This window comes from Lottia gigantea (assembly GCF_000327385.1).
Source record: "Lottia gigantea unplaced genomic scaffold LOTGIsca_11, whole genome shotgun sequence".
NCBI lineage: Eukaryota > Metazoa > Mollusca > Gastropoda > Lottiidae > Lottia > Lottia gigantea.
The window spans coordinates 1680856-1706779 of NW_008707001.1; the positions used below are offsets into that span (position 1 = coordinate 1680856).

The 25924-nt window shown below is 33.4% G+C and overlaps 1 protein-coding gene across 1 annotated transcript in view; it reads left to right on the forward strand.

Annotated features, from left to right (window-relative positions):
• The window catches only part of LOTGIDRAFT_71334 (hypothetical protein), a gene marked incomplete at both ends in the record, with an annotated part of 37705 nt that extends 14089 nt beyond the window's left edge, over positions 1–23616 (forward strand). Inside the window, 9 exons of the mRNA XM_009047091.1 lie at positions 2983–3052; positions 13067–13146; positions 20256–20417; positions 20836–20889; positions 21264–21482; positions 21879–22091; positions 22525–22582; positions 22832–22905; positions 23539–23616. Coding sequence (XP_009045339.1) covers positions 2983–3052; positions 13067–13146; positions 20256–20417; positions 20836–20889; positions 21264–21482; positions 21879–22091; positions 22525–22582; positions 22832–22905; positions 23539–23616 — 1008 coding nt within the window. The remainder of the gene's footprint in view (positions 1–2982; positions 3053–13066; positions 13147–20255; positions 20418–20835; positions 20890–21263; positions 21483–21878; positions 22092–22524; positions 22583–22831; positions 22906–23538) is intronic.
• Between the last annotated feature and the right edge of the window lie 2308 nt (positions 23617–25924).

Genomic DNA, 25924 nt, shown 5'->3' on the forward strand with positions numbered 1-25924 from the left:
ACTCTAGAGGATCCCTTTCCAATCTTACAATAAACGTTATTGATGGTTGAGTCTGCTCTGTTTTGAGACCACGTCTATGAGGTAAGCCAGAATTTCAATGGTTCTCACTGTTCAGAAGGCTTACATCACACATCAGTTTTATGATTGAGAAAGTTTTTTTTATAATGTAAAAGTTTTTTTCGTACCTAAAACTAATTTACTACAGGTAACTAATTGGAATGATACAAACTCCACCCCCCACAAACATCATTAATTTAAAACATCTTACTGTACTTACATGACACTGTTTTATCATTGGAGCAATTCTAGTCAATTTCTAAGAGAAAACAAACAAACAAATAAACAAACACAAGGCAGCACGAGAGGACATGCTTACTACATCTGAAACACTTTGTTATTCCCTATGTTGAATGAGTTATTTTGTGTAGGGGTCTGAAGGCTGACTTTGGGCAGAATCTAAAAGAAAACACGACATCATGGCATTCAAAAATTTACTTAAAAGCTTCTTAAATTTATAGAACATAATTACCCATAACAATTAAATCTAATATTCAGATGTGTGCCATTTTGTAACTTAGTAAAATTGCAAAAAAATACATTTTTTGGCTGACTTCAGGGAATGTCTAGGTGCAACCAAGAAATGTAACAGGATGTAAGAATTTTAAAAGATTGAAGATTTATGCCAAAATATTTCCTTGAATATACAACTAACTTGAACTCTAAAGTCATAATTCTATGAGTGCAATCAGGATGAATATTTGCAAAAAAACAAAAAGGATGGTTCCATGTCAATATTTTTTGTTGAGAATATTATGGCACAGCAAGTCTAGATGTTATATGAGCATTGTATCATCGAAAACATGGGGTAATGGAGTGCAACCCCGGTGAAACCCAAACCCCGGTAAAAATCCACCCCGGTAACCCCGATACTTACAAACCCCGGCAACCCCGGTAAAACCCAAACCTTCCACGGGGTCCATGAAGAGTATAAATAGAACCCCGCAAAGGTGAGTCTAATCAGACTGAAGAGTTCAAACACGAACGAAACCAGTCACTGATAATCAGGGATAACTGGTCGCACAGCCAATCTTTATCTCTTATACAATTTGATACATGACCTTGCAATACGATACGCGTAAAAAAAATTGATGTGCATTATTACTAGTGCTGGGTATTGCCAATCGTGCGATACAGTACGTATCGCGATATTACAGTCACAATATGATACATTTTATCTTTAAATTCTCAATATATATCAACTTATAACTGTGATTTTGGTAATGTAGTTGATAGAAGTGATTAATGTTCAGTAATTTCAGTCAAGTCAGTGAAAGAAATGTGTGATTGTGCAAAATACTCCAGGAATATTTAACAGAACTATGAATTTTTTGAGGTGTATTCAGTATGCACCTTAGAGATTACTGTCATAAAAGATGGTATATTTTGAAAATTTAACGAATTAATCAAATCAGAAGTTTCAATCTCTAATGCAGTGATTCTTTTGGTGCAAACGAGATAATGTCAAAATAACAAGATGGAGTTTTTAAGAAATTATAATAGATATTAAATATTTGTGAAAAGCAGTAAGATTTATAGCTAAGAAGTTGGTATGATAAGGTGTACTGAGGTATACATCTTCACAATGTCAAGATATTACAAATTTCATCTTCACGATATCAAGATATTACAAATTTCATCTTCACGATGTCAAGATATTACAAACTACATCTTCACAATGTCAAGCTATTACTAACTACATCTTCACAATGTCAAGCTATTACTAACTACATCTTCACAATGTCAAGATATTACAAACTACATCTTCACAATGTCAAGATATTACAAACTACATCTTCACAATGTCAAGCTATTACTAACTACATCTTCACAATGTCAAGCTATTACAAACTACATCTTCACAATGTCAAGATATTACTAACTACATCTTCACAATGTCAAGCTATTACTAACTACATCTTCACAATGTCAAGATATTACAAACTACATCTTCACAATGTCAAGCTATTACTAACTACATCTTCACAATGTCAAGATATTACAAACTTCATCTTCACAATGAGGTTTGTAAATGCAGGTATTTGATTGGATAGTATGTTAGCAAATACAGCCAATTAGAGCCCTTGATAGAAAGCTTGTAAACAATAAGCCATAATGTTAACATTATTTCTGTCGAGACATCTGATTGGTTGTATTGGTTGGCGTACAATCCAATTCAATCACTGTATTCTGTGATACAAGAAAGATGGCTATTGGGATCAGGGACCAGGATATAAGACAAAATTCGTAATAGCTTGACATTTTGAAGATATGGCACATGAATTTGTAAAAAGTAGAAAGATTTATTAGTAAGAATAAGATAATATAAGGTATAAGAAGGTACATCAAGATGTTTATGTTGTATTTCTAGTTTGAAAGAAGCAGACTATCTGTCAATCACCTGTTTTTACTGCACTCTGTTTCTCAACGTTATTATACCTGTTAGAATTGTTCAAAGTCTTCACCCACACACTGTTGAGTTTCCGCAGTGAAGGGGGGAGGGTAGGAGGTGGGTTAGAGGTTGTTTAGGGACAGAGAATTGTCAATGAAACTAGAGAGTAGATTGGGAAGCAGGGAAGGGGGGTGGGGAGGGGGGGGGCAGCCTAAGCCAGAGCAGCGTCAATACCCCTTGAAATGCCACTGCCCCCATGTCTTGACAGAGTTGAATTTAGTCTAGAGAATAAGAACTCTTTCATGAAAATGTTAGCATTCCATTCATTTGATTGTTCAATCACTTTAATCCATCAGTTTTCAGTTTAATCTGTCTACAGATCTATTGAATCTATTGTTCTATATATTCAATCAGCTGGTAGACAGGATCATTGTGAATTTAAGGTCTGTTTTGATGTTTCTTTGTTTTCTTTCAATATATTTTCAGAAGGCTATCATCATATTATGTAAATTATTTTATTCTTGTCTTTTCAGATTATGGATGAAACAAATACACAAATAACATGGCCGTCCAAATTAAAAATCGGTGCAAAATCAAAAAAAGGTAGGGTTTATTTATTTTCAGTTTATATGCTCTGTTTCTTGTTGAACTTAAAGTAATCCTAAAGAGATTCCATATCAGTCTAATTGAAATTAGATCCAGCTTTCATTTTTTTAGCTTTTATTTCTAATATAGTCACTTCAATTAGAATCTAAAGACTGGCCTCTTAAACATTTGTCAAAATAACCTTTTGACCTACCGGTAATCTGATGACATCTGCATTAACCAATCAAATTCCTTCACTCTCTCACTTAATGCCAAGGCTGGAGAAGGCAGAAATTTGATTGGTTAAAGCAGGGTTAGGTCAAAGGGTTTAAGTTATTTTGAGTCCAGTCTTCAGACCCTAACTGAAGTGGCTATACTAAAAATAAAAGCTGATAAAATACGAAACGAAATTTTGGTCTCTTATTGAAAATTTACACTTACAGCTTTTTTGCACAACTTAACATTTCCCACCTGTCTTCTGTGGTACAAGGAATTCTGTAAAACAGATGGATTATATTCAACAACATGCCTGACCTTGATTTTGTTGGGCGTAGTTATATCAATGGAGGTTAACTGTCTTCATGTCTGTTTCTATATCAAAGTGTTAAGACTGCACAGCACATCAGACACTTAAAATTGTGAGATTCCTCAACCAAAATGTTTAAAAACAACTGTAATAGTAAGTGTTCAAGGGATTGTAAAGAGATTTTCTAAATTGTTTATGTGTATCAGGGACACTGATAGCATCAATTTGCACCATTCCAATTTTCGATCAGACTTATGTACAATCCCTTTAAAAGTTAAAGTTTCAAACGTACAATTTAGTTCATGAGATTTTTTAAGACAATGAGGGAGGGGAGAATAAGTACCATACCCTCTCAACTTCTGAACTAGTTAAAACAGTTATGAGTCAATATGTACTTATTTCTGAATAATGATTAGTTAAGAAATTAAGAGTAAATTAGCTATGTTGATGATGGTTCCTAGTGTGAAGGGATTGGCCTCTTCTACAAAACAATTTGTTATTAGTTTCTAATTACTCTATCAGGTTTTATGATATTTGTTTAGGGAGATGAAGGTATGTAACTGATGATAACTATGGTGTGTGTGTCCCTTTAAGGGACATGTATGAGTTAATGTACATGATAACCAGCAGCTTACAGCCAAATTTTTGAATTGGCATGTTTTGTATTTGGGATAACATCTTTACTTCAGAAAAGGTTTAAGCACAAGAGATCACCAATTTCTCCAGTTTGATCTTTAAGATGGAGTAAGGCTTCAAAGATTTTATCAGTCTGAAGGGACAATTAGCATCTTACAGCAAATCCAGTTTTTGGCACAATCTATGTACGAAAGCATCTTTTAACCTATGAACTGGCAAACTTTCTATTTGGGATAACCCCTAGAAAAATGTTTCAAGGTACAAGAGATTAAGGATTCTCTACAGTTTACTTTAAAATGGAGTAGGGAGAACATTTATGAGTTTATTATTAATGCATCTGCCAAGGAATTTATAACAAATTCTGGGATAGCACCTAGAAAAGGTTTGCAAGGTACAAGAGATTACCAATTCTTCAGTTTGAACTTTAAGATGAAGTAAGGAGTGTCAGATGGATAATGTTTGTTGTTATTATGATCATTGTGTGGTGTTGTATAGAAATAACAGCTGGTCACAATCTCATTAGCTTACAGGTTTCTTCTCTCCTCTTCTCTCCACTTGTTAATTATTAGACACATTCTCTGATAGACATAGAACAGGTAGATTTTATAATGTTAGGGCTTGTTAGTCATATAGTAGCTTGAAAAGAGCTTGGAATTCTTGTATCTAAATTTGAAATAAATTGAATCTATGTAGTTTTGCGTCATACTCTTTTGCACTTGATTGGGTTAATGAAGACGGGTTTCTAAATTCAGAGGGGGCAGGCGTCCCCCCTCGCAGCCCCAAAAGCAACTTTTTTGGGCAAAAATCTCATAACTAAGTTAGAAATTCAGGCAACCTCAGATATTTCGCCCCTCCTCAGACGTCAACCTGGCTCCACCACTGATGTCAACTCAGTACCCCTTTCAGAGAGACAACATAGCTAAAATTGTAATATTAATATTCAGCATCAACCATTTCACTGGCTCAATAGGAACTCCCATGGGTGTCTTTAGAAAAGGGAACGTGCTTATGCTCCAAGAACACCAAAGCATGTCAACTCAGTTTCCCTTTCAGAGAGTCGACAGCTTATATTGTAATGTTGATAGTTCTTACTAAGAAGTAAAATCAGCATAAACCATTATACTAAATGTTTCTACTTCTGGCATCCGACCAAAAACGACAACTGTTGAAAGTCAGGTGGTAAATAAACATTTGATTTGAATCCAACTTCTGAGAATATTAAAGGGGTTCATTTGTTGTATTCTTCTTTTAATATACAGTGTGCGTTATTAGTAATGCAGGGCATGCTTACTCATTTGCCACATAGAATACCATGGGCGGACTGAGAAAATAGACCAACAGATCAAAAGGTATCACAGGTCGTACGACACTGATTACAAACAGTTTTAAAACAAGTATCATTGCAATCTGCTTCTGGAAACAACTATAAAATCATTATTCATTGTTGGGGCAAAATGAGGTTACAAGATTCTAAATATTTTAATTTTTTGAACTGTACCCTGTTCATTTACAGACTCTAAAAACAGATTAGATTAGAACAATTTCCTAAACCCCAGACCCCTGACGCAAAATTTAGTAACCTCTAATAATGTAGTAAGGGGAGCCGAGGTGCTCGTATGACCCTCCCCTCAATGATATCAGTTTTGGCATGTGGCCTGAATGCCACATAAGCTCTATTTTGGTGAGTAAATCTAAGATATGTCCACAAAAAATGAAAGAATATCATACTGTACAGTATTATTGAAGAGAAGCTTGGCCAAGATCTTCTGATGGATAAAACTCTATGTTGTTTTCTATTAATTATGCTACTTCTGAGGAAATGAAATTAGTTCTGTGTTTGACATGACATGATTTGAGTCTGATAAATTGAATAAATCAATAAATTATTAAAAAGAAGAACAAGTATTAGTAGGTTAGTAGATATAGTGGTCCAGATCCTTGGCAGCCATATTGATTTGTGTACCCTAACAACCAAACACCAATTGTTTCCAGCATTGATGACATTGTAAGAATAATAATTCAGTATTGAGGATGTTTTTAATACAAATATTTTGATATTAAAAAGCCTCTAAACAAATCAATTAGCTTACCTGACTGCTTTATGACTTAAGAATGGTCTTTTATTTTTGGCTATGTTTAAGTTCTCTTCACAATGCTTTGAAATGAGTTTGTGAATTTCATTCATCTAAGCGTTTTATGAAGTCATTATCACAAAGGCAGTGGCCTTCTATCGGGGGGCAGACTGGCCAGACTTTACCCCCGCCCCCCCCACAAATTTTTTTCATTTTACATAGTGAAAGAATGGCCTGTGGCCCCCCTGGAACATTTTGTTGCCCCTGCTTGGCCTTCTCACCTAATGTTTCCTAGAAACGCCACTGCACAAAGGCCCTTAAATATCACTAATCACTAGCAGCTTCTGTAATAATGATGTCATACAGTGATTATTTTTATTGAAATTCCAAGAACCTTGGACGTTTGATTAAAAATTGAAATGGTGCAAATTGATATTATCAGTCTCCCTGTCTTTTAAAAATTTTAAACAACATCTTTACAATCCCTTTAAGCAATTTATCCCTATAAAGATAATGATTTTCCACTAGGGATGTGTTCAATGTAAATATATCGAATATTTTATAATCATTCACTAAAAATCGATCAACTTCCCTGACTTAAAGAATAGTTTTTTTTGTTCGCTACTTTATAAAATGTCATCATAATTTTATGACCTATTTCATGTTCATAGTAAACAATAAAAGATACACTACATTTCTGTGGGCTTGGTCAAATTGTCTTCATTGCTTGCGATGCAATTCAACTCAAGAATAACAGGCTTTCAACAACTATATTAAGAGCAGACTTGAAAATTCCGAAGCAGAAAGCACATAACACTTAATAATTATTGTTGAGATTTCAAGTAGCTAGAATTGTTATTTCAATCAAATGGGAATACTATAGAATATGTAACCTGTTCAACTATTCTTAAAGTTTTCTTATTCGGGTGGGGAGGGGGAGGGAATGGGGGTTAGGAGGCGCTGTGATTTGGACTCTTGCTGAAGGTTAAGGTTTTTTTTTTTTGCAAGTTTGTTTTTTTAAATTTTGTATGATTCCATTGATAAACAGTGGTGTTTATTCTATTCAGTTGTGTCAGTACATATTTAAAAAAAAGGGTCATTTGTGTCGTCTGGTGTGAACTATGTTAATTCATTCATATTTTACAAACTTGATTTCATTCATAAGATATTGATCACTATGATAGTTATGTTATTAATGTTAATGTTAAGAGGCCATTATATTTTATGTTCTACTGTAGTTTGACTAATAAAAGTCTTACAAGTATTAATATGTTACTTATTGTCTGGTATTATTGAATGAACAAATGAATGAATGAAGGTATGAATGGATGTATGAATGAATGAATGAATGAATGATTGAACAAACAAATGAATGAATATATGAACAAATGAGTGAATGATTAAATGAATGATTAAACAAACAAATGAACAAATGAATGATTGAACAAACAAATGAATGAATATATGAACAAATGAGTGAATGATTAAATGAAAAAAATAAATGAATTAATGACTGGATGAATGAATAAATGAATGAATAAATAAATGAACAAATGAATAAATGATTGAATGGACAATTTGTCTTATTTTAATGCTCCACTACTATTTTATTAAGCACATAATTACTTAACACTGACCTAATACTAATGTTCTTATTATTGCCCTCTCTTAGTCTCTTAACTGAACTAACCTCACTGGACCTTGTCACCTTCTGTCATTGGTCAGCTTAGTGAGTTGTCAGTGAGTTTCATCACCTATCCAGTCAGTAACTCTACTTTGTCTTAGTCTTCAAAGCAGAAGGTGGTTTGTCTCAACTTTCTTTGTAACTGGTTATTCTATGTGATACTGTTTCAACATAAAGTTAGTTTTGATAGTAGAAGGTTGTATATTTCAAACTGCTAGAAATTACATACTTTACTTGATACTATTTCAATATATTGTTAGTTCCTTTAAATAACTTTACAGGTTTTGGTTTGATTGCAGTTTATATATATATTAGCTTTGTTCATCAGAGTTGGTTTTACTTTATTCATGATATTCCACTCCCATCGCATAACTTTCCTACATGACACAGCATTGTATTTCCATTGTTTCAAAGAAGAACATATTTGTCTCTAAGCACACGTCTTTAAACAAACATTCTGAACTTGTCTCGAAATGTAGACTTGAGAATAAATTCTACTTGTCCAACTTCAGTAGGGACATGGGCTGAAATACGTCAGTTTTTATGTTTCAATCGTAGAATGTATTTGTATGGAATTGTATAAATAAGTATTTTTAACAAACAAATTAAGGATGAAGGAAAGCATGAAACCATTAATCACTGTAATCATTTAGTATATTAGGTATTATCAATCAAGAAATGAAATGAAATGAAATGAAATGGAATGGAATGGAATGGAATGGAATGGAATGGAATGGAATGGAATGGAATGGAATGAAATGAAATGAAATGAATGAATGAATGAATGAATGAAAATGAAGGGAAATGAAGGGAAGGAAGGAAGGAAGGAAGGAAGGCATGAAAATGAAGGGAAGGCATGAAACCATTCAGTAATATAATAGTTTGTAGATAAGTTTATCAGATATTAGGTAGAAGAAGATATATGATTGAATGATAAAACTAGTGAAGATATCAGAAGCCTGGGAATATTTTTAGCTATAATAGATGGAATGAAAGAGATGGATGCCTGAAGGAATGAATGAATGAATGATGCTAGCAGAGATTACTGTAATAACTAGAGCACTATTAGTAGCTGGGTATATTTTTAGCTGTAATAGTCAGATGTGGAATACTTATATACTATACCTGAGACAAGATCAGTTCTAATACCATCAATTTGAACCATTCCAATTTTCAGTCAGACGTCTGTGATTCCTACAATTCTACTAAAACTAAGTGTTCGATGACGTCACTAATTGCGATGTGCCTTATGTATTAAAGCATATTTTGCATTAAGTGACGTCAAAAACACTTAGTTTAGGCAGAAATTGCAGAAACCATTGACGCTGAATATTGGAATGTTGCAAATTGATGCTATCAGTGTCCCCGATACACATAAAATATTTAGAAAACCTCTTACAATCCTTACAGAAAAAACTGTAAAATGAAAACAGTGCCTAAAAAATTGAGTGTAAGAAAGTAGGGTAGAGAAAAGAGGATTGGTGGTATGTAATGACTGGCCTACAGACTAACAGGTAGAATATATAAACATAGTATATAGAGCACCTGTTAGTAATGAATTGATTCCAGTCTATAGTGTTATATAATAATAAACCTAGGATGAGATACGTCTTTTTTAAAGTAAAAATTTTTTTGAAAGAAAACAAAAGAAAGCCTCTACATTAAATTTAGCAGAGTTTATTAAGTTTGCAATGTTATTATATGAATATGAATGATTTAACTACGTCTTGTTATTAATGGTTATTGATGAACAGGCATTGTGTTCCCGCAAATACAAAACATAGACGAGTGGAAGACAAAAAAGGTCAATATTACTGTTATGATAAAATTTGAGAATTGTCCACATTGCACACTGCATGGCACTGTTCAATTTCATGTATTCATTCAGTAGCAAAGAAATTATGTGTAGTTCCAGATTTGTTCAATAAAGAATAGAAAAAGAGTGTTTAACTCTACATCATTACCTTAGCTCAATAAAATACAGAAAAAATAGCATATAACTCTATATCAAATTTGGAAGGCACATGAAGTACAGAAAAATGGGGGGTAAACTCCATTTCAATTTATTTCATGTGCTAAAGCCAATCAGCTGTTTGATATTTTTACGATTGTTGTAAGTTAGGTTATTTCTGGCAGCGAGCCGAGAGAGTAGAAAGAGTTACGAAGATTCTCAATGATTTGTATCTTTATTTTACTAACTTGATATGAACCAGATCCCAATCATTACTTTAATAGTAAATAGAGAGCTATTAATAAAGATAGGATTTAATTCTCAGGCAGTTGGCATATTTATAAAACTCATTTTGAATGTAAATGCTGTAAGGATTTAAATGCTCAGTCAGCCTGGCATAGAAATAGAACCCTTTCTGAGACCTTTTAAATAAAGACCAGTATATTTTGATAGAGATTCTCCTAAGAGTTTCAGAGATATAAGGCCTTATTCTCGAAATGATTTTAGCACTAGGAGGTCTTAAAAACAGTGTTAGAAGTTAAGAACCAAAGATGTCCTAGCGCTAAGATCGTTTCGAGAATAAGGCCCCAGTATATTTTGATAGAGAATCTCCTAAGAGTTTCAGAGACATAGGGCCGTATTCTCGAAATGATCTTAGCGCTAGGAGGTCTTAAAAACAGTGTTAGATGTTAACAAAGATGTCCTAACACCAAGATCGTTTCGAGACAGACACTCTTCTAAGAGTTTCAGAGACATAGGGCCTATACATCGATTTTCAGAAACTATGAATGGCATGTTCGTTAAAAGAGTTAGTGCTCCCTGCCCAGGCCAAGTTAACAGCTCCAAAAAAGTGGTTTATTATTGTTTCTCAAGAATAAAAACATTCTAAGACAAATGACATAGTAATGTTTAATATTTTTTAAAATGACATGCTGAATTTAATCCAGATACCACATATATAACCACAGTGGTCTCTTTTGATGTTATTTAATCTAATTCAAATACAGACCAAGATATTCCAACAGCCACAAAACATACAGTGTTTGAACTGAAAGCTAAAGAGTAAAAGAGAGTTTATCTGGATATGTCAGATCTCATCTGCCATGTTTTTAAACAATGACCATTTGTTGAGGTCTAATGAAGGTCTGTTTCAAAGTTTATCTTTATGTTTTCAAGAGCTCAGGTCTGTACACTTACAACTTCTCAAGTTTCTGGCATTCAGGTTCACCTTGAAATGGTTAATCCGAAACTTTCTGTAAAAATTATTTGTAGTTGTTTCGAAATGAGTTGTTTTCAGATTGTGCTGGCCACAAGGTCAACCCTGAACTCAACTTACATTACCTTTTCTTGAAATGAGTAGAAGTTTAGATGTTCTGCAATTTTTCAGTTGTAAGAAATGAAATGAAATGAATGAAGTTTTACGTCCTACTTTTCTGCACCATGTGGTCTAATGAAGACGGGCAACACCATGCAGGGTGCAATGAGGAAAATTTTGCCAAAACAGTGGCATTAGTCTGTTCTCTTTTGATTTCCAACTGTCAAGGAATCTTCAACGTGCTCAGCTTGTGGCACGGGGATTCAGTTTATTGTCCCATCCGAACGACTAGACGTTTTTTCCATGTCGGCCCCTCTTACTTGCATCACCGACTGGAGGAAACTGGGTTGAAAAATCGGAAGGTATTATCTCAAACTATGTCGGAATTGAGGTTAGCGAACTGAACCATGTGGCTCCTCAGTTGTAAGATTGTTCAGGTTGACAAAACCCTATGATATAGTCAGTTTCTTGCTGACAGTCATTGAATAAACAATTTTAAGGTTGACCTCATCTTCACAACGTCAAGATATTATGACGTTCATAATATGACATCATTGGGCAATTTTCTTGTTTCACAGAAGTTTGTAAATGCAGCAATTTGATTGGATTGTATGCAAGTTGATACGGCCAATCAAGAGCTCATGACAGAATGTCTCTTAACAATAATTATGCTCTGTGAGTTTGATTGGCTGTTTTTGCTAGCTTCAAGTCCAATCAAATCCCTGTATTTACAAACTTTCAGGGTACAAGAAAAGTGTCTTATGTTATTTAACACGGTTGGTAACAGCTTGATATTGTGAAGATGTGTTGTCCTGAACCCCAATGTTATTTCAATTTGATTATAAAATATAATTTATGTTATTATACTTGGCTATCTATTAGTGTAAAATGAAATTAAATCTTTAGAGAAAAAGCTAACATTAAACGAGAAGAAAACGTCTCAAGTTGTTGCCTAGAGATTTCAATCATCTGATTTATTTGGTTATTTTACATAAAACACGTTAAAACTCCAACCTCCTCCAAATAATAGAGTTTTATGTTTCAAACGAGTAATCATGTTTACTTATTTTATTTCCAAATCGTCGTGTTTTCAAGAGTTATGTGATTTTAGATTGTGCCATGCTACACCTTTAAAGATGGGTTTGCTTATTTTTTAGTGTCGAATTAAGCAAACTATTTGATTAATTGGTGTTTTTAATGAATTATCATGTATTCTTAATCATATTGTGTTCTTATTGCATATGATTAAGAGTTTTAACCAATCATAAATGTCCATGTATGTATTAGATAAAAAAGACGTTTTGACCTTTCTTGATCGGTCACTCATTGGAATTCTTCTGGTATTTTTCTTCTAATTTAGCTTAATTATGAACAAACTGGTATCATTAGAATACCTCTACTTTCTATTCATATAAGTATTAGCATTTTCATTTTCATAAATAAATATAAGGGAACCCATCTTTTAATATTTTGTAAAATAAGAACTGAGTTTGACTTGACATACACTTTTAGCTGAATTGTATATTCACAGTTTTCAAGGTTTCCTAGAGCTAAAACAGGAAAAGAAGGAAGATGGAGGAGGGAAACTTGTCTGAAGTATTCATATTTTTTCAGGTTCCATTACACCAATGATGGGTGAGATGACTGAGGGGACGTATGTCCAGAATATTTTAACATGAAAAAGTCAATATTTTTGCAGTTCCTTGGCCCTTTTTTTTTTAGAGCACAACTTAACATTTTTAAGCTTGATTATTTATATAACTATATTAATCAATGAAATAATTAAAATTCATTATTTATATAACTATATTAATCAATGAATTAATTAAAATTTTAATTATTTTTCAGATCCTCATATCAAAGTTATTGGTTATCCCAATGATGTTAAAATTGCCAAAGAAAAAATTGTTGCCATACTTGATACAAAGGTAAGTTTTATTTGTTATTTTTTGTATTAGACAGGATTTGCTAAAAGCTTTACAGAAGGGATGCAAGATCTTTGAATACCCCAGACAGGATCTGTGTACATCTTTCCATAATGTTAAAACTAGATATAAAAATACATGTAGTGTATATATACCACATATACATGAGAACTCTCCGAAATAGATAACGAGTTGACAAATACAGATACAGAGTCAGCATGCCCTGTCTGCACTATCATTTTGTCTTATAAAGAAATCTTCAAGAACATGTTTTACATATATATACCAAATAAACATGTGAACTCTCTGAAACTAATATAACATGATAACGTAGTTTCTGTGTTGAATGATTTGTTTGGATCAAGTGAGCATGCCCTGCCTGCACTATTATATTGTCTTTAAAGAACTCTTCAAGACCATGTTTTACATATATATACCAAATAAACATGTGAACTCTCCGAAACTAATAACATGGTCGTGTAGTTGCTGCTTTGAATGAGTTGTTTGGATCTAGTGAGCATACCCTACAAAATATTGTTGTATAAAGATTTCTTAAAGACATAGATAGATAATTGTAGATTATTTTCTCTGGGTCAAGTCTTATTCTATTTATTGATTGTATTATTTGTCTATACTTGATGACTGTACAGCTAATTAATTATTAATCAAGGGCGTTGTCTCACTTTCATTATCATATTTTGATTAAAGATTGTTCAGAACAAAGACAGGCAATTTAAGAAAAACACGTGATATTTTGATTCCAAGGTTATTGCAAAAATGTAAGAAATGTGTCTCTTAGTTTGGCCATGTAAAATTCTTTTTCATGCCTTGAAAGGTGCTGCAAGTGGAAAAATGTGAATTCTTAAAAAATATATTTTTGATAATAAAAGGAAATTTCACAGGTTAACACACCCAATTTTGAGCATGGTGATCAAGACCCATTTGTGGAATATAGAATATGGATGCCTTACGGGCAGCTGTCAATTTTTTAATAGAAATTTCATGACCTAATTACTTATATGAAATCAACTTAAATTGAACTTATAGATTGTCACTTTGTAGTTCTAGTCAGACATGGCTTGCAAGTCAACTGCTGTAGGCTGTAGTCTCACAGTAAATCATTGGAAACACAATAAACCATACCAAGTTACTATCATGTGTTATTAGTTTCTATCAAACAATCTACTGGTGCCTAAAATCAAATTCAAAGGGGACACTTTAGAGTATTAGTCAGACATGACTGGCAAATGAACAGCTGTAAAGCATGCTCTGACAGTAGGTCAGAGAAAACATAATAAACCATACAGTAATATGTTTTTATTATCAAACTGGTGAATCTTATATGAAAATCACCTGTAAGATGGTCCTTTTTTAGAATTAGTCAGACATGGCTGGCAGAACAACAGCTGTAAATCAGTCTATAGACTAACAGTAGGTTAGAGAAAACATAATAAACCAGACCAAGTTACAGTAATATGTTTTCAATATCAACCTGGTGAATCTTATATGAAAATCACCTGTAATACTAATATCAACACTGTAAGATAGATACACGTGCTACAGGAGTGGTTTATAGCTGAACTGAGTATTCTTCAAATCTGTTCCATGTCATTATTATTCAATTGTCAGCAAGCGTTACGAACATTATTGTTGAAGTGATTTAAAGAGGTTTTCTAAATTATTATGTGTATCAGAGACATTGATAGCGTCAATTTGCACTAGTCGAATTTTCAATCACATGTCTATTGTTAAAAGAATCAAGGCAGTTGATCTATCTAAATTTTCTTAAAGTCTGTTGACCTTGAATAAGTCATCTTTTCCTCTTTATTCGAGTTGACCCATCTGTAAATGGGTACGGATAATCTGAGAAAGATCACTGCTGAGAGGTTTGGCCAAGGACCAGTTAGATAATTCTTGTGAACTTATGTTGTTATCCTTGTAAAATATAGTTGTTTCTTTCTTTTTTTTTTTGCTGTAGAGTTATAGACAGCTCGAATCAGCTGTAAGAATAAAACTAGACATGTTTCAGGGTGGAACTAGATGTGTCAATTTCTATATTCTGTTAGGATATAATTATTCTATATTCAACCACTCCTTATGTTTTGAAATATCTATATAACAGTCTTAAAGCAGAATTTGAAAAAATATTATGGTAATAAACTTAAACACAAATGAAATTCATAAAGTAAGGAAAATCCAAATTTAGGAAAAAGGCTTGAAAACTTGTAGCCATTGTATAATAACCCAAAAGCAAAATTAACATTTCCAAAGTGAAGTGCGAGAAAATTTATTTAAATATATTCTCCATATTTCATTTCTAAATAAGATTTTGTCTAGTGAATATTTTAACAGCAAGTTGATGAATTCATTAACCACCAGCAAAATATACCCCAAATATCTTGTTTTTACAACAAGCTGAGATAACAAAGTTACCAAGTACAAGCAAAAATATGTAAATATATTCAATATTTCACTGCTAAATAAGATATTGCCTAAATAAATATATATTTTGATGACAAGTTGATAAATTCATTAACCAATAGCAAAATATAACGCAAGCGTCTTGTTTTTTTTACAAAAAGCGGTACAAGCAAAAATATGTACTCTATATTTCACTGCTAAATGAATATTATGACAGCAAGTTGATAAATATTGTGATGATTGAAACTAATCAACCTGTATCTTGTTTACTTGTATTCTCAACTCTGTATCTTGTTTACGTGATTCTCAACTCTGTATGTTGTTTACTTGTATTCTCAACTCTGTATCTTGTTTACTTGTATTCTCAACTCTGTATCTTGTTTACGTGTATTCTCAACTCTGTATGTTGTTTACTTGTATTCTCAACTCTGTATCTTGTTTACTTGTATTCTCAACTCTGTATGTTGTTTACTTGTATTCTCAACTCTGTATGTTGTTTACTTGTATTCTCAACTCTGTATGTTGTTTCCTTGTATTCTCAACTCTGTATGTTGTTTACTTGTATTCTCAACTCTGTATCTTGTTTACTTGTATTCTCAACTCTGTATCTTGTTTACTTGTATTCTCAACTTTACTTCAAATTTCGTATACATGTTACCTACACACCCCTCTTATTAATTACATTTACTCTTTGACAACTTACCAATATTTTTTTAAATATAGTTTTAATCAGCTCGTGAGTTAAAAGTCAGACTTCTGAAGTTTTTAATTTAAAACTAATTAGTTTATAATTTTTGAGTATTTTTCTGAACTTTTATCTTGATGCTTTATTAATGTTTTCTCACCTGCAATTCTGGAAAACTTAGTTTTAGAAATAACATGTCTACATTCCACAGCTTTTACCAGTGTTGCCACCAGCCTCTCAAGACTGGGGGAACAAATACGGGGCAAACTGACTCAATCTGGGGGGGGACAAGGCTGAATACTGTGGAGGTGTCATTGCAACCCTGGCGAGTCTGAGAGGGTTCTCCCAAGAATTTGTTTGAATTTATTTGGTGCAATCCATCACATATTTACAGACAAAAATATATAAGAATCATATTTTTTAATGTGTTAGAACTAAACTGGGGGTACAATTAGGGTTGCAAACCACTTTTCTAGGGGGGACAAATGCCTCCTCAGTATCTCCAATGGTGCCACCACTGCTACATTCCAGAGCTTTCTCGTATAGGTGGTATTAGGTATGTTTCAAAGAAAAGAAAGAAACAACTATATTTATCATGTAGAATCTTGTCTACCAACTGGTCCTTGTCCAAACTTCTTGATCTTTTCCGAATTATCTGTAACCAGTAATTTTTTAGTCTTTGGTTATTGCTCAAAGTCACCATTCTAGTCACTTAACTTAGCTGTATATTTAGCCCCCCAAGTCCCTCCCATGTCTGAGCCCTTAGCCCCTAACATACCCACCGACCCATTTGTCATTTCTTAGCCCCTAACTTATCCACAGACCCAACTGTCATTTCTTAGCCCCTAACTTACCCACAGACCCAGCTGTCATTTCTTAGCCCTTAACTTACCCACAGACCCAACTCTCATTTCTTAGCCCCTAACTTACCCACAGACCCAACTCTCATTTCCTAGCCCCTAACTAACCCACAGACCCAACTCTCATTTCTTAGCCCCTAACTAACCCACAGACCCAACTCTCATTTCCTAGCCAGTAACTTACCCACAGACCCAACTCTCATTTCCTAGCCCCTAACTTACCCACAGACCCAACTCTCAGTTCTTAGCCCCTAACTTACCCACAGACCCAACTCCCATTTCTTAGCCCCTAACTTACCCACAGACCCAACTCTCATTTCCTAGCCCCTAACTTACCCACAGACCCAACTCTCATTTCTTAGCCCCTAACTTACCCACAGACCAAACTCTCATTTCCTAGCCCCTAACTTACCGACAGACCCAACTCTCATTTCTTAGCCCCTAACTTACCCACAGACCCAACTCTCATTTCTTAGCCCCTAACTTACCCACAGACCAAACTCTCATTTCTTAGCCCCTAACTTACCCACAGACCAAACCTTCATTTCTTAGCCCCTAACTTACCCACAGACCCAACTCTCATTTCTTAGCCCCTAACTTACCCACAGACCAAACTCTCATTTCTTAGCCCCTAACTTACCCACAGACCAAACTCTCATTTCTTAGCCCCTAACTTACCCACAGACCAAACTCTCATTTCCTAGCCCTAGACCCTGGTAAACCATCCATACAGCAGCAGATTGATCAAATTCCAAGGTGAAGCGTCATCAAGAAGTTTATAAAGTTCATACTTCCAGCTGACTCAATCATTTGAATTATTCAGACAAAACCTGGAATTTCCAGTTAACCTGATTAATGTTGATTAGATATTAAACCCTAATTAACCACGACCTACATCTTAGTCATAATCAATTATAATTAAACTCACACAGTTGTAATTATTAATTGTTAAAAAATCAAAGTTCAGTTTTACAGTGTTTTGACCACAAGGATCTTACTGCAAGAAAGTCAATTTGGTTTTGGCTTCTGACAGAATTAATGTAAATGGTTGAGTTTAAAATATAATCTTAGGTTCCTGGTATTAATAGGAGCTTTGGTTCTTTCCCCAACTTTAAGACTAAACCTTTTTCTACCATCAGCCCCCTGACCATAGAAACCTATCTTCTTTGGATTTGAGGGCATGGGCTTATTGCCTCATCCTTATGGTTTAACACTTTATTCAAATCAGCCCCCACAAACTTTAAACATACCAAACACATTGTCAGACACCAGTTTTAGACTATTCTGTTATATTTGGGGGCCTGGGTTTATTGCCTCATCCTTATGGTTAAACACTTTATTCAAATCAGCCTCCACAGTCTTAGAATATTAAACATACCAAATACATTGTTTAAGAAAAAGTCAAAGACACCAGCTTTAGATTATCCTCTGTATATTTCGGGGACTGTGCTTCTTGTGCTTCATCCTTACAGCATTGTTATTTTTCCATGTCAGTCCCTTTAACCTAAGAATCTCTAACATACTGAATGTATTGTTTTTTAAACAAGTCGTATGAAAGTTATTAGCCTATTCTTTTGAATTTGAGGGGCCAGGGTTTCTTGTCCCATCCTAATGGCATCATTATTTTTTCAAGTCTGTCCTTTTAACCTAAGACTCTCTGACATATCATATCTATTGTTTAAAAACACGTCATATGAAAGGTATTTCAATGATTCAGGTGAGATAAATAGGTGATTGGAGGAGAGTGATAATCAATAATCTCATCAATACATCAGTTCTTTACTGTTATTAATAGTAACAGGGAAATTCCATTGATTCAGGTAATAGTGACAGGTGATTGGTTGAGAATTCTAATCAATAATTTATAATTAGTAACAGGGAATTCCAATGACTGACACGGCTCTCTTACTAATCAAAACAATGAGTCAAAATGACGTCACGGTGATGACAGATACCGACAAATATTTCATTATTTTTTCAATATGATTGATAAAGACCAACTCCCTTAATTCTGACTGTCATTATTTCATTTTACCTGGGAAATGATAGTGTGGTGCCAAGTTTACCTGAAATTTCTTGGACTCTTGGATTCTAGTTTACCTGGAATATTTGTAGACTAGTTTCTCCTAAAAGGAATGGAAGGAGTTTAAGACTGTACTCTTGGATTCTATGTGACCTGTATAGTCGATTGAAAATTTTGGGCAGCTAACTTAATTTGGTGCCAAGTTTACCTGGAATTTCTTAAACTCTTTGGAATCTAGTTTACCTAAAAGAATTCTATGTCACCTGTGTAGTATCCTGATGCCAGTTTTCATTTGATTACCTGAGAATTTTGAGAAAAATTAATTAATGAGGTGCCAAGTTTACCTGAAATATCTGTGAACTCTACTTTAGTTAAATAGATTACCTGAAAATTTTGACAGCAGCAAGATAAACCATGGCAGATTTCTGATAGTGTGACAAACTTAATAGTTTTTTCATATAAAATACATAATATAACAAAATGGCAGGGAAAAACAAGAAAAAGGTACGCTTCATGACATTGTCTTTTTATTTTATAGATATTCTTTGTAAGTTTTCACCAGAGTTCGTGGATAACAATTTAAATCTAAAAAATATCTGAATATGATAGATATGGCCCTTGGCTCATACCTTGTTGAGAACTCTATCTGGAGTGTACCATTTTCTCTAGCGTGTATACGTAGCTCACATGGTACAATGATACCACATATGCAGGATCATCTGAGATGGCTATATAGCCAAACCTCAACTCCAGTATCCTCACTGCACTAATGAGGCCCAGAATGCTGAAACAGTTCTGTTTGCAGTACATTATGATATATGATAATCTTTTTTAATGGTTATAGATAAGTGGAAATGATGCATTTATTTTTTTCACTTGTAATTGTCAAGCTATGAAAATGTAAAATCAGAATCCTTGCTGGGAGACATTAGACTGAGGGGTACATTCTTTATTCCAGCATCAAGTGCAGGAAAACTGCATCATAACTTTATAATTTTTTTTATAAATAACACACACAAAAATCTTTACCAAGACTACCAAGAGTGGATCATAGAAGCTAAAATTATTTTACTATTTTTACTATTTTCACTGTTACTGTTTAATTTCCTTTTTATCTTTTCAGGGAAATAGGGTGACATTAAAAATGGACGTGTCACACACGGAACATTCACATGTCATAGGAAAGGGAGGTAATAATATAAAACGTGTCATGCAGGAGACCGGATGTCATATACATTTTCCTGACTCTAATAGAGGGTCGAATGTACAGGAAAAAAGCAATCAGGTAGGCCATCCTTTGAATTTTATGTAAATTTGTAATTTGGCTGCAAGCTCATAGAAAAAATTCAGTTGTCTGAAGATCGTACAGCTTGAAACTATGATTAACAACATGTTTCAGGTTCTGTTTTAATATTTTTAAGAGGACGACAGTATTTTCACTTCAGCTGTAAAGGTCATAAGCCAGTGAATTCTATCATCTATCCCTTAAGGTAGCAGACTGATATTTCCATCATTGATTTTAATTGGTCGAGAGCATATCTGTGGACCAATTAAATTCATTGAAACAAAATATTGTAATATTTACCAAGATCCACCCAAAGAGTCCTGTGTCTGTGCTTTCGATAGTTGGCCCCGTGTCGTCTTTTTAACCCCTAATACCTAACAGTATCGGTATTGAATTTTCTCTATTCTAATTTTGACAGGTATCCATAGCAGGACAACCAAATGGTGTAGAAAATGCCAGAGCTCAAATTAGGGTAAATATATAATTCTCTATGATTTGCTGTAAATTTATACTTAGAGTTATGGACTCTGCATTTTCAGAATTCTAATCTCAAGTGTGAAATTTTTTAAATTTTTGAATTTATTTTTTTTAACAAACTTAAGTCAGGTTATTCTTAAATTATTGAATTTTTCATTGATTACCGGTAGTTGCCTCCATTGCACACTGCAAAGAAACAGTTGGTTGTTAGGGTCTATTCCCAGTTGATCTTCAGAAACAAAAAGTCCAATTTTGAATTTTTATTTTCCAATAAATCAATTGCCCATTGCTTTTTCATCATTTTTCAATGAGAAGTTGACCCAAGTCTCTTCCTCATCATAGATTTTATTTTGGTAATTATGATTTTAGGAATTATTACCATTAGTATTTATGTTTGAATTACCCATGACCATACCAGAAACTACGACGCCTGCCATTCAACAAATACAGAACACATATAACGTGACAGTTAGTATCAAACAACGACCTAGGATGTACGTTACTACGGTTATTGTACGAGGTTCCGTCAATAACGCTAAACTAGTGAAAGAAGCAACTTGTCGACTTGGTGAACAGCTGACTGGAAACGTAAGTATCAGATCTTAAAGGGGTTAGTTAGAGTTTGGGACTGGTAGGTTCCGAGGGCAACTTGATTTTGAATAACTGCCTGTTGTTAGTCCAAGGTCTAAAATTTTCAAAAGGTTGGTGGGTGGTTGCCTGTGGGTTACGGTAGAGGGGTGGAGTGGGAATGATGGTCAACTATTTGACTCTACAGGTCAACCAATACGTACATCATCACTTAACCTGTTCTTATGTAGCGCTTTAATGATCGAATGTGCATCAATAACAACCGGACATACATAAGCATAATCGCCGGTCAAAAGATATCAAGGGATGAGGGGAGGGGATTATTGCTAGCAATAGGTAGTATCTGTAGGATTAAAATTTGCAGCCAATCTGAATTGATGTATGTTAATTTTCCAGGGTTCGATACCAGTGAGCATGCAGCTAGAAATAGCCCCACAACATCATCTCTTTATCATAGGCAGGGGTGGGGTCAACATCAAACAAATCATGCAGAGAACAGGGGCCAGTATTCATTTCCCTGACCCCTCAACTTCGACCCCACAGCGGAAAGGAACAGTATATATTACTGGTAATATGGACAGTGTTGCCATGGCACGACAACAGTTAATAGTAAGTTTTGATTATTTAAATTTTATTTTTTAAGAGATATATTCATCTTGTTTTATGGGTTGATAAAACATATTAAGAAAAGGGGGGTGTATTTCTACTGAGGGAAAAAGCCTGCTTTAAGTTAGCTTTAAGCTAGCTTTCATGTGTTTCCTCTGGGCAAATTGCCGAAACAAAATCCTCTCTTTTTGCGTTCGACAATTTATCGGGGGCCAACTGAAAGCTAGCTTAGAGCTAACTTTACTTTACAATTCTCAGTGGAAACACAGTTATATTTGAAAAAAAAAGACCCTACTAAAGTTTGGTTATCATTTCAATTGTCAGCTATTTGCCATCATTACTCTACTGTCTTGTCAGTCTCACTTTTAAATGATGTTAAAGGTCCAATCAGAAGCTAAAGAATGAAGTGACTACTCCATTTTGTTTTATTTTCAAGGGATGTTTACCTTTAGTGTTGATGTTTGATGTAAAAGATGATATTGAATTAAAACAAAGTAAGTTCTGTTATATTTCTATTTCTATATCTCAATGAGATGTAGGGATGGTCAATGACATTATCAATGGAAAGATCAATGCCTAGAGATTTAGTCAAAGACCGGCTACAGGTCTGATCCTTGTGAACCTAAGTTGTTAACCTTGTAACAAATTAATTACTTTTTGGTCTTTCTTGTGGTCTATTCAATGACAATTTGAAGAAAGTAGAAAACAACCAAATGTTGATGAATATATTCTGTTTGTTTTAGGTCAGATATCTCAACTGATGGAGAAACTAGATGTATATATCAGTGTTAAACCAAAACCAAAACAACCAAGCAAGGTATGATTAACTTTCCTTCTTTAGGGGTCCAGTTCCAAATTTACGAAACTTAGAACTGAATGTAGAGAAATATGTTCAAAATCTCTCAAGCTATGCAAAAAAATACTAAAATTAAATTTGATCGAGTCTCTTGAGAGTTCATTTTGCAAAAATAGCTTATAATCCTCATGCTGAATTATTTAAAAATAACGATCATTTCAAAATTGGCAGTACGCTTAAGGTCTTCATAACAGAAACAAGTAGCTCAACTAGATGAGTGGGGGCTCGTGGCCTGGATAAGTTGGAGCCCCTCCCCCTGGGATTTTTTTTGACCTATGATCTGAGACCCATCTGTAAGTCAATGTAATACCTGTTAATGGAAGATTAGAAGATTTCCAGTCTGTAGTTAATGCTATTTCTCTCATTTATATATTACTGGTTGCTTAGTTTCATCATAATTTCTCTGAGGGTTGGGCCCCTTGGTTGTGGGGGGCATGGACATTTTTCAACCAGTTCCAATTGTAGTTGAGCCACTGGCAAAAACCTGTGCCAATGTTGACCTTATTTGCCTGTGAATTAAATTTCCTGTTATTTGACGTCTTATCAAAATGTTCAATTTATATTTGAATTTGACTTATATTTTTGAAATTTCAGTCTGTGATAGTAAAGAGTATAGAGAGGAACGCTACCAATATGTATCTAGCCAGATTATTTCTACTAGGGTTTGACAGTCGTGATGATATACAGTATAGTAATAATTGTACGACGGCTGGTCTAGGGTTAAACACTCTCGGTAAGTTACCTTTATTTGAAGATACAGATGCACCATTTTGAGGGGTTGTTTTGAAATTCGCACAATTCCTTCAAAAATTTCCCAAACTAGGAATTTCTTTTCCTTTTTCTATATATGTCTTGTCTATATATGGCAGTGTATCAAGAAAAGAGACTTGTCTTTTTAACTTTCAAATGAGAATCATTCTGGACACACATGGATTTGAAGGCTCAGATATTCACAACGTCAGACTATTATGAAATATGTCTAATACCTTAACTGCAATAGCCACCATTATTGTATATCAGAAATTTGTAAATGCAGTGATTTGATTGGATTGTACACAAGCGAATAGGGCCAATCATAGCCCCTTATATTACGTGCACAAGAAATATTTGAGTCTTTCTGTCGAGTCTTATGCCTACACTTCCTAATATATTTAGATATTTTAACAGGTGCTCTGAAAGAGTTACCATGCCCTGTCTCATATTTACAACCACTACAGTACTTATTCTACTACAGTACTTATTCTTCTACAGTACTTATTCTACTACAGTACTTATTCTAGTGGTTAACAAAAAATAATAAACTTTCAGCAAATCTAATAAATATTAACTAATGGTTAGAAATATGGTAAATTTATGATTCTGTTTGTTTCTATTACGTGAAATTCTGCATGAACAGTATTTTTTAATTTTTCTACTCATTCATCAGATATAGATTAAACATCAATAAAAATATATTTAAGATATATGTAGAAATATTGTTTATATAATATTGATAAGAGAGCATGTTTTATAAATTTACTACTTTCTTGTCTTTAAAGGGAAGTTCCATGTGAAATTTTCAAAAATTTAATTGCAATTGATGAAATAGTGGGAGTTTAAAGAGTTTTTAAGATTCTTTGAAATGAATGAAAATAAGATATAAAGCCAGCTGCATATTAACTAGAATTGTTATAAAATTATTTTTAATTATATACAGAATTATCAAGATTTGTTAACATTTTAAAATTATCCTTGATTTTTTTCATCTTATTGTAATATGTGAAGTAGTCTTTGTTTTATGAACTTTCCTCACTCATTTTCTTCCACTTCCGCTTCTAAATCTTACTATCAATACAGGACAAATCTTTACTTTTTTAACTCCATTTGCTCCTAATTTAAAATCTTCTCACACCACCATTTTAAAATCTGTCTAATATAATCCCAGCTGATTAGAGTAAATAAAAAACATACAATATTTAACTGACTGCAGTTTATACGATGGTATCAGGACTTTAACGTAAATAAAATAATAAATACACTCCATTAGGGATGTCGTTTATCAGAAAATACCAACGTTATCTTGGTTTGTAAATGATGATATCTTGGTGTACAGAAACTTGAGTTTATATTATGTTATATTGTAGATTAAATAAATATTAAGGTGTATTGTGAATGAGATTTAGCTAAGACTGATGATTTATCAATTTGTTGGGAATATTTGTATGATGATATGCAAGAAATTTTTTTGAAACATATAATATTCTATATTCTTTTGAAAAAAACATCAGAAAAAATTAGTCAGTCATTAAATAAATGTACAAGAAATTGTGAAAAACTGAATCACACCCCTCTAGAAGTAGACAGAAAATTAAATCAGAATGTCAAAATAAGTTAATTCAACAAACAGAAATTGATAATTGCGTTTTATTAAGCATAATATTAAAGAGAAACAGTCAATATTTTCTGGGATTGATTTGGGTCTTTATTGTGCTTGAATAGTCTTAAGAACCACATAATCCCTTCAAATATACCTCAAACTAGAAATTTCACTGTCTATTCTTATATATATGTGTTTTCTATATATGGCTTAATCTTACTAAAATTCCAGTCGAAATTTTAACTTTCAAACGTGAATAATTTTGGATACTTAGTTTTGAAACTAAGGTATGATTGGGCGAACGGATTGTGAAGGTGCTCCTTTAACAAAATTGTGTAACTGCAGATATTTAAATTTCAAATTCGTTTCATTAAAATTTGATTAAATAAAAGCTGTTTAGACATTTATCTTTAGATATTAATAACAATATTAATAACTTATTATATATACTTGATAAAGATTCCTATATATTATTATATATACTTGATAAAGATTCCTATATATTATTATATATACTTGATAAAGATTCCTGTATGTGAATTGAAACGTTGCTCAAATAAAGAAAGAAGTAGTATATCTATAATAGTGTTTATTTTCTAATATTACGTCTACTTCTAAATATCA